General features: G+C 40.6%; 1 protein-coding gene across 1 annotated transcript; it reads right to left on the bottom strand.

The window, feature by feature from the left end:
* Positions 1 to 795: 795 nt before the first annotated feature.
* On the bottom strand, positions 796 to 7,202 carry LOC138514584 (olfactory receptor 5AP2-like). The gene is made up of 2 exons (XM_069630039.1): positions 6,284 to 7,202; positions 796 to 842 (listed from the first exon to the last, which is right to left on the bottom strand). Exons 1-2 carry the CDS (start codon positions 7,200 to 7,202, stop codon positions 796 to 798), a joined length of 966 nt encoding a protein of 321 aa, XP_069486140.1.
* Between the last annotated feature and the right edge of the window lie 3,562 nt (positions 7,203 to 10,764).

Genomic DNA, 10,764 nt, shown 5'->3' with positions numbered 1-10,764 from the left:
CAATGATCACTCTCCATGCTTGTCATGACTAGGAACTCCCTAACCACACTCAAGGCTTCCACATTGACATCACATAATTAATGAAACTAGAGCGGTGTCCAGACTGGAACACATCCTTTGCATGTCCTCATGCTTATGGACAGGAGCATGTTGACAACTTCATCTGCTAATCTGTTTTTCCTCTTAGGTTTTAGTATGTTTAGTTCCCCCATAACCCATACAATATTGTCTTCCTCGCTCAACCTTGCCATTGTTTCCAGTGGCTCTATCTTCAAGTTAAAATCCCCCACCACCAGTGTCTTTGGGTTCCACTGGTATCTTTCACTCTAGAAGTAAACCCTTACCTTAAGCAAGTTAAAAAAAAAGCCTTACAAACCAGTTTGGGAGAGGGGGGGCTATTGTATTCTAAGCCCTGCAACATTCCATCATTTTTTAAAACATTATTTTATTTTTTTATTTTTATTTAAAATGATATGTTTGGTAAAACAACATTTTCATCATAACATTTCGTTAGTAAAAAGAAAAAAACAAATGGAATAATGTAATACTTGTGTTTACAACTCATGCAAATGAATGTCCTTGTGAATTGCAGTCCACAATTTAATTACTGTTAGGATCAAATGTTTATCATGACTATTTACAAGGTGGTCCCATCGCTCTTGAGTGGTCATTTGTTTCATAGAGACTCTGAAAAAATCTTTATACAGGTTTCTTTTTTCCATCAGGGTATTCCATAATAAGACATTGTGAGAAACCAGAGGGTGTCTCACCCGCTGGTCCCTGGGGATCTCTCTCTCAGTTGGCCAGGGCACGGCCATCGCCTTTGGATCCAGACCCTGGGCGTGGACCAGTGTGGGAGGATCACCTGGGTGAGATAGCTGATGGTGAGACACAGTATTCCCCACTTTTTTGTTCACCTAACCTTAACCCATCCTATTTTTTAGGATTCTCTGAGATCCCAACCCCCCACCCTTTACACAAACACTGAGCCGAGGAAGAGGGTGACTGAGAGTGACAAGACTAACTTTCATAAATCGTACTGGACATGTCCTGTTAATCGGGTGAGGCAAAATCAGGAACTTTACTTTAAGTGCATACACCTGATACCAATTTGCTCTCTTCACATGGATAAAAGGCAGAACCTAGAGACACACTCTGAGCAAGACAGAACACAAGTACGAGCAGCACTTCCAGGATGAAGGCAAACCTACTGGAGCAGAGCGACGGACCAAGGGACGAGAGCAGTGGCTTGAAACCCCCAAGAGTTCCCTACCGGAGGTTGTTGTCTCCAATAGGCTGCAAAAGACACACGGAGAAGGCCAGATGCTACATCAGAAGGTTGCATTGTGTTTCAAGGATACCAGGGACTCTACTGGATGAACGGCCGAGTTTGGGCGGCAAGGTCAAGCCTGTAGTACTAACTTTGAATCGTGAATAGGACATCGGAAAAGCAAGAAAGAAACACAAACACCCAGTGAGTTGACAAGTGACCTGAGAGACCAGTGTGTGTTAAAGAAATTTGAAGTGCCAATGCCAATGCTTCATGTCTGATCATGAATAGCATTTGGCAAGTCTGTGTCAAACAATGACTATAAGCAGGTGAACATTGTGCATGTTTTATGAAGTTGAACTTACTTAAATCTTCAAAATACAATATTAAAACCAGGATGAAGTTTATATGGTGACATCAATGAGAACTCTGGTAATGGAAGACTTTAATTTATTAAATGAATACAATAAAGCTACAATCATGCTCTTGTTGCATAACATGTTTCCGTAAGGATTTGTTTGAAACAAGTATGGTTATGTTGCTTTACCATGAGATCTAAGTACTTTCCAAACCTGGCCTACAAAATAAGGTATTATTTTAATTCTTAATAGTTAAACATTCACAAGTAGTTTCACATTTCTCTATAACAGGAACTAGCAAACAGTGTCTTTAAGTGATGGAATTGTACAATGGACTTACAACCAAACTTCACCACTTAACCAACGTGCGTGATCTTGGCAAACTCATTCAGATCAATATTACATGCATATTTAATTTGTGCAAGTACAATTAGCACATGGACAAAAATGCCCAAGTGCAATAAAAGTATATTTTTGTTGGATTTTTACACCCAGTCAAATGACAAGAACTATGGCACACCGTGCCCTTGTGTAAACATGCACTGAAATATGATGTTGTTTGCCATAGTGATAACTGCACATGTGAAAAGTTTCTGCAATAAAGCTAAGCGCCTAACGTGGCAGCATTTCAAGTGTCAAAAGGTTTTCCGAATTCTCGAACCCTAATAGAGATTCTGTTCCCTTGGCATGTTCTGCCAAACTCCCCCTCCGCCCCCCAGTGTGCACTATCCTCTTGGCTACTAATGGCTCCCAATCACTGTCCTAGATCCTCTCTAGGGACATGCGTCTGCCTCGTGACATCTAAACTCATATCTCATAAGTCAAAACATATGGTCTCATATAAAGGCCTTCCTTTTCTTTTAGCTGTGTTCTACATATATGTTGGTGTACATTGTTCATAATATTAATGACTTAGCTCGCTTATGCAATTTGGGAAATTAAAATAACTTTAATCATGAAAAGAAAATAGAACTAATACCTAACAGTAGCATGTCACTGTCAAGGTGCAGAGCTGTCAATATTCGATATAGATAGATATCAGACCATTGTAAATCCTCCCCCTATTTTTTTCCACTAAAATTCATCTTTTAAGACAGCCTATCCATAAATAGGCCATACGTGGCCCTCGGGCTTTGCACTCCCAGAATTAATATTCTGTATTTTGCCCTCATGTAAAATTTAAATTCATAAAACGGCAAATAAGCAATCAAACCTCAAAGGTTTCCCCGAGCACATATCAAGAACTTCATGCATCCAAACATTACATTGCTAATAATTTCATATTTTTAAAAAAATGCTTTAGGACATACCCATCTAGGATCCACTTAACAGGACTGACACCTACCCACATGATCACAAAGCATTCCTTGCCTCAGTGCATCTCTTCCATCTTGCTGTCTCTGTCACATATTCCCTCTTTCAGATCCTTGTTTCATATCGATGCTTCTTTTCCTTTTGCAGACTTTGGTCTGAATACCTTTGGCAGGGGCACAGTGCAACCATTTAAGGATAATCCTAGGTGTTCCGTGACTACTACAGCGGTGACTTCACACAGTATAAAAGCCTCATAACACATGCTGATCTATGCCCTGCATCTTGACTACAGCTGCTATAAAGATGAATGTTAAAAAAGAAGTGCCCTTACCAAGAACTTGGAATGTTCGTCTTAAAATACCAATAGTTCATTATTCTGTTTCCAGCACAGTTGAAGGGGGCATGAGTCTTCAAGGGAGTGCTCAGGTTTACTTTGATCATGCCAATGCTACATATAACAGTCTGAGTTGTCACAGGGACAAAGGACAAATGGCAAACATAGAGTTTTGTTGAATTTGTTAATTTCTTAGTTTTGGTGAACCACATGTGTTTTTGCTCCAGGTCCTCACTCCTCAGAAAATTCCTATGCAAGGCTGAACCATACACATCTTAAGTGGAGCCTGCTAGTAGAGGGTGGGCAGCCAAAGTATTTATTGTCAGAGACACGTTTATTTCCGGAGACAGGACATGGGCGGAGCAAAGGCAGCCAGAGTGCGATGACGCAGGAAGACTCAACCTTAACACCTCGTATATGTTTCTACAAACGTTGCTTTGACCTTAAGTGATGTCCTGGAGACGCAGGCCCCTGGCACTGCATTATAAGAGTAGAAGAAGCTGTTACTACTGGATGCTAATGGTGGGACTAAGGATGCACCATTGCTCTGCTAGGAGATAGCCATTGATGACAGGCCGTCCACTACTCCAATGATTCTTTTTGACTATGTTCAGCGGACAACGTCCCCTTTCTTAAAATCAAAGGCATGCACCCAAGCAGTGAGCAACAGCCTTCCTCCAAAGGTCTCTGAGGGTCAGCGCTGTGAGCTTCAGGGTCAGCGCTTCAGAGCTGTGAATCCTGCTTGCATTTAAGGAATATTTGACCAGGATCCCCAACTACCCTGAGGAGGATAGTGTTCCTGTAGATAACTTTACATCATTATCTGGCTTGGGAAGAGCAGGAGATAGCCCAGGTCTTTTAGGGTTTTTGTAATGCACTCCTCCATCACCTTTTACAGGAAGCCCAATGGAAGTACTCCTGCCATTGCCATTGGTCAGAAAATTATCTATTTATATTTAAGCCACCCTTGATGATGAACTATCATGCACTGAATTTCAAAAGCTGATGCCTTAAGCATCTGCCTGCCTCCTGCGCACTGAGCTGAGGGTCCAGATTATCAAGCTGCCTAGACTTCCATGGATGGGCAGGTTTGGTCCATCTCTATCCCTCCCTTGGTATTCAAGCCCCGGCCATTGACTTGTCAGATCATGTAGGACTCTGCACTTCCCCTATATTTGAATGCAAACATTAATTCTCTGGATAGGCTCAGTATTTATCAGTTAGTGGTGGAATTGACTACCAGTTTAATGAGTGTACAAGTGCAACGGCAGTGTGGATGGTGGTTAACTGGCACAAGTTAAATTAAGAAAAGTGTGAAGTCTTCCTTACTTTGCCACTGCCATTAACATGAAATATTGGGTTCTGTCTTGACAGGAACCTCCCCCTAGCTCCCCAAATTGAAAAAGTTTGTGTTTCCAAAATAATCAGTGTCAGAATCTTCCTTTAGAGGCAGAGAAACTTGGAGCCTCTGCCATTTCAGTGACACTCATATCTTATATGAGCTAAGGCAAGTCATTGAATCTTGGTCTTCTGTTAAACATTGAAATGACTACAGCTATTATGGAATATGACTGCCCATACTGTACACAATGAACCATAGAGATCTCAGATCTCCCTCTACTATTCAGTCTGCACAAGTTGCCCATAGGACAGAGTTTCATATTCAAGCTACTCCGTGAAGAGCACCATGTAGTCTCTAGAATGTATCACTCTTATCTCAAGTTAACTCTTTCCGTGCTTGTCTCCGGCAGTGTATTCATTTTCCACTGGTTGTCAAGTTGAAGTCTAAACATACCATTCTGTCAGCCTGCAAATAACTCTGTCTTCCACCACTGATTAGTTAGGATCTTCAAGTCAGCGAGTGTGTTTTAGCACTAAGACCTTTGAAAGTGTCTGTGTGCTTCCAAAACTATGCCCACACCAATAATGCTGGCAGTTTAAAACCTAAGTCCAACCACTCTACCAACAGGAGAGGCAAGGGCGTCATTGAATCTTGGATCAATGGCTGAGAATATTGCTGATGACATTGGCAGTAATCCAAGAGTGAGTATAGACCCTCTGTGTTTACTTTATTGTCTTCCATGATGGGGTCGTGACTTATTCGCTCAGGTTTTAGGGGAATAATGGAATTCCCCTGAATAATACATTACATTAGGAAAGAACAATCAACATCTTTATAACTAAGTGAATACAGAAGTACGGTTTTCAAATTGTACTGAAAAGTCAATCGTTCAAAGGGATGAACATCAATAGTGCCTGTTGCAGTTGGTGAGTTAGTACAGCCGTCTCCATGTCCTGCTGGCCCTTCCAGGACCAAAGAAAATCTGCTATGGCTAGGAGCTTGTGAGTGGGCAAAGCTCATATGCCTGCAATTATGGATAAGAACTTAAGAAGGTTTGTCAACGACAAAAAAAGTTCATTATTACAGATGTAGAGAAACTGGCAAGGTACGAACCAAGGGAGGACCTTTTGAATAACATGTTAAGATGGCTACACCAGAGGACTGGGCCCAGGGTTCTAAGAGCTTCTGACCTGAAGGTTCTCCGGAGGATTGAGATAGACAAGTGGTGTGCACAGGATAACAGAGACTGTGTACTCGTGGGTTGTGGGGGCAGCGACCTTCCACTTTTTTGAGCATTTGGAAAGACTTTCCTATGCGTAGGATTTATTGAATTTTATTGAATCTTTATTTTTACTGTATTTTGTGCTTAGTTGTTTTCTGGTTGATTTGATGTGAATCTATAGTTACGTAGGTTTCATTTTATTTGAGTTCATTATTGCTGGATATTTTTCTTTTGTGTTCATGTTTGTGTGTTATTTGCGTTGTTTTGAATCATTTATTCTTGTTTGCTTTGTTTTGTTTGTTAGTGCCCTGGTGCCTACTGGCTAGTTTGGCACTATAGAATAATACAACTAAAACTAAACTATGATTCCCTTTCTTAGGTCAAGTAATATCTCAATAGCATATCCAATTCTCACAACAAAACAATGTACATTATCTATTATAATGTATCACTTTTCTCAAGGCCTCCTTCACCTCCCTATTTCTTAAGCTGTAAATGATGGGGTTAAGCATGGGTATCACAACAGTGTAAAAAACAGAAACCACTTTATTCTGTGTTTCGGAGTAACTGGAAGGAGGCCTCAGATAGATGAAAAGCACAGTAACATAGAACAACGCCACCACTGTAAGATGGGAAGCACATGTGGAGAAAGCCTTCCGCCTCCCTTGAGCAGAGCGGATCTTGAGAATCGTGCAGATGATATAAATGTACGACATCAGTGTCACAGAAAGAGAGCTTGTGCCGAGCAAGACAGCAAGAGCAAAAATAACTGCCTTGCTCTGGTATGCATTTACACAGGCAAGGCTCAGCACTGGAGGCACATCACAGTAGAAATGGTTAATCACATTTGACCCACAGAAGGTGAGTCTCAGAGTAAATACTGTATGAATCAAAGCAGTCGAATATCCACATATGTACACCAGGATCACCAGTTGCAAACAAAACCTGTTTCTCATAATGGTTGAATAAAGTAGCGGGTGGCATATTGCCACATACCGGTCATAAGCCATCACCGCCAACAGGAGATTCTCAATAGTTGCTAATGAGGCGAAGAAGTACATCTGTGCAGCACAACCCATGAGTGAAATGGATTTCTTCTCCCGAAGGAAATTGACTAGCATGTTGGGGGTGATGGCTGAAGAGTAACAAACATCGGTGAAGGACAAATAGCTGAGAAAGAAGTACATAGGTGTATGAAGCAGAGGAGAGATCCTGATCACCAGCACGATGCCCACATTGCCAAGTAGGGTGATCATATACACTATGAGGAAGAGCACAAAGAGTAGCACTTGGAGTGCAGGATCATCCGTCAGTCCTACGAGGATGAACTCAGTAACCAGGGTTTGATTCGTGATCTTCATTTTGTCTGGAGAAGAGATTCTGGGAAGAGAGAAGTGATTGTCAAGTCAGTGCTGGTGTTTAAAAGTAGATAATACATGTCATAAATCCCTGAAACATGCATTTAATTAATTTCACTTTTAAGAAAGCATTGTAAACCATAATTGAAAGCTGATTTGAACATAACTTATCACTTACAAATTCAAACATAAATCTGTCTAATAAAAAACCTGTTTCATTAGTAAAAGTTAATCTCTTGCTTGACAATGTTGTATTTATTGAAACAACTCTGTACTAAGACTAAAGAAGATTGGTAGAGGAATAAAACACACAGGCTCAGTAGAGGAGGACGTCTATGCTACCTTAGCTTTGCTTGAGCATATGAATGATGCTGCACATTCCCATCATACAATGTTCATTTTCTATATTCGTAGTTAAGATGCTTTGATGAGCCAAGAAACTTTAAAGACTTCCCCTCAGCCCTAAATTACATTGATCCTAAATCTGTGGGTGGTTGTTTGACTCAAAAGCACGGCAAGCTGCTACATCCCTTCACAGGATGCCCAAAGCAGAGGAACCGTGGTTTGAAACAGCTGAGAATGATTGTCTACAATCCAACAAAGAAGTTATCCACTGTACTTCTCGAACCTCCGGATTCCCATCAAATCACCCTCCTTTCTAGCTGCACACTTCACTGATCTTAATGTATGAAGGAGTCTATTTTTTCTTGCTATGGAGGTATTGTTTGAGTAATTGTCGTATTGTTAGGAGATAATGACATTAGCTTAAACCTGCAAATGCATAGTAATTGAATGACAAGTGGCGAAATGCTTACTGTTTTAATCATAACATTGAAAATGTGTAATCATAACATTGAAATAAAAGATTGAGATTACAATGCCCCATGGCTATACATCTCTTTCATTTGAGCATGCTGTCACTTGGCCCTTTGTAAGTAAGCTCTGTTCTAACTATTAATTATAGTGAACAGTGAGAGATGATTTTAGGGCACTTCTTCCACCCACACACCACTTTCATGTATACAGAGCGTTTAGTTACTTAGAAATACCAAACTGAAAATGGAACTAATAAGCTAGCAAATTCAATTCACTTTTTATTTGGCCTAAACGTTCCATTTTTAAATTCACAATAAATAAACCAAATATTAATATTTTCCACTCCTTCGCCCTAATTGACAAGGCATTTAACCTTGCTACTTGTGCCCCCTTCAACCACCATTGATCAATACCCACCTCTAGGCACAGCACCTCTATGTGGGGTGGCTATACACTTTAAGTAATTCTCTCTTTACATTCCTTCTCTTAGTCAACATATCCATCCATGGATTACCTCAACCCTACCTGGCTTACTCCATCACTCACTGCTTACTCCCTTGCACATTAGACTGGTAAACTCTCCCAAGCTCTCTGTTCCCCGTCCTTCCTGTGCAGGCCTGGCATTTGCACAACTGCAATTGAATAAACCTTATTGCCAGAGGAGTGCAAAGACATGTGCACAAGTGCTGATGTAATTGTTCATGTGCAAGTGTGCAGTAATATGGCATCTGGAATGAATATTTTAAATTACGTGCAATCTGTGTTTGTGTTCAGCCTAAGTGCATGCTCGTGGCCCTTACTTCATTGGACATAGGTTTTCTCCCTGAGTGCCTGCTCATAAGCCTGCATAGTCAATATATGCTGGTCACATCACAGGGCCCAAGCGAAGATGTGAGAAGAGAGATGCAAATCACAATTAACCCACAGAGGTATGTAGTGTATTGTGAATTGCAGAGAGGTGCCACCGTGAATTGAAACACTTCTGAGGTCACATGCCTTGGCCTAATCCAATATTAAAAACTAAGTACCTGCACCACATGACCCATATTTGCTATACTAATATTCCGTTTTCAGAGATATTTTTAAGGGTTTATAGATTCACATTCTTCACAGAACCATCTCGTAAAATTCCTCTGCCCCATAGCTCATGTGATTTTTTCCATTCGTAATACTGGACCACAGTGAAGCATATTGCACAGACAGTACCGCCAAGCACATCAAACACGTGCAATCCATGTTATGTACACACCAAATAACATTTGCCAAAAATTAAACAATGTATATAGAAGGACAACATTCATTCCACCTTTTATTAAAAAAATACAATTACATTATTTATTTTTAAATATCCCCAAGAAAACACATAAAAGTTGTGAAAAATGTTTCACATTCAAAACATTATCACTGCAGTAGTTCTGAAACAGAGAACACTAGCAATTATGGCTAATCGTATATATCTTCCCCCTGTCTACTGTGGTGAGGGTCCCTGTGTCTGTTATGAGTGATACATGTTGTAATATTCTGACTGTTCCTTTGAGGAGAATTTTGCATAAGAACATGTATGTCCTAATGTAGGCAGACCGAGTTTGTCTTGCGTTGTTAGTTCATGATTGTATTGTACTACCAGTGGTTGACTTTCTACTGGAGTAATGGCAACAAATCCTTCTAGTGGAGTGTGGAATAACATTTCATGGTGCAGTCGGTGTGGCAAGTGTTTTTGCTTTTAGGGTGTATGTGGTGGCTCCTGATGCTCTTGGCTTTCTAGTGTAGTGACACTTGGTAATTCGTGTTTTCCAAGGTAGGAGGGTCATGTAATGGGACAGTTTGATTCCTGACTTATAAGTTGACGGATGGATTTGAGCCATGTTTCCATGCTCATTTGGGGCATTCTCAGGGATTGTGTTCTCTGATATTCAATGTATTATTTACGTGTTTTGTGCACTGCTGTGTGTGGTTCATTGAACAATGGATATCTACACTAGAAGTGCTGCTCTGAGTTTACCAAGCAACCCAGCTTTTAGATACTTAACATAAGTGTTAATTGGTCCCAGTCAATCCGAATACAGATAAACAGTAGCAGGATGTTTAAATGAAGGGGGTGCTGAGTGTCCTGGTTAGTACCTTGTCTTCTAATGTATTCATTTTATAGTTTTAGTGGATTTGTAAAGTGTTTCATGACAGCTGATTGGTGTCCCAGCACTCTTGAGTCGGGATAACCCTATGGTTCTATAGTTAGAACATTATACTGTGGATTGTGAATTTGTTGCTTTACAGGTCAAAACTACAATCTCCTGGTGAAGACACATCTTCCAAAGTATGGGCAAAATCTAAGGTTGAAAATTAACAAGGATACTTCCTTAGCTGTTGGCTGCAGATCCAGGACTCTGATGGAGTTCGTCCTAGGTGTCTGATTAGGTATATGTAGAGGTGGGGTTGCTGAGAAGAACAATACAACTAGGGTGCGCAACTGGAGATCCCTTGACCTAGACTGAATCGTCACAGGTAATGGATAGCAAAAGATAATTTGAAAAAGTGATAAGAGTTTGCATTTTCCTTTGTACTTCATCTAAACGACTTGGTGGAGAAGTTCCAAGTGAAATAAGGCAGGTGGGGCTGTCACTGCTGGACATGTGTGTTCACTGCTGGTGCAAAGGAGAGGGAGGAGTCAAGGATGCCATAAAATATGTGATGGAAATTATTGGTAAGGTATTGTTGTGGCATGATTGGCTACATAGGTGATGATGGTAGA

Source organism: Ambystoma mexicanum, chromosome 12 (genome assembly GCF_040938575.1).
Source record: "Ambystoma mexicanum isolate Mex_15411 chromosome 12, UKY_AmexF1_1, whole genome shotgun sequence".
Classification (NCBI taxonomy): Eukaryota; Metazoa; Chordata; class Amphibia; order Caudata; family Ambystomatidae; genus Ambystoma; species Ambystoma mexicanum.
Note: the sequence above shows the minus strand (reverse complement) of the source record. Positions and strands in the feature narration are given on the sequence as shown.

Coding starts and splice junctions, on each gene's coding strand:
- LOC138514584 (XM_069630039.1), bottom strand. CDS start 7,202: ATGAAGATCACGAATCAAACCCTGGTTACTGAGTTCATCCTCGTAGGA. Junction 843..6,283: donor CTTGAGAAAAGTGATACATT/ATAATAGATAAT, acceptor ACACTGGTCCAC/GCCCAGGGTCTGGATCCAAA.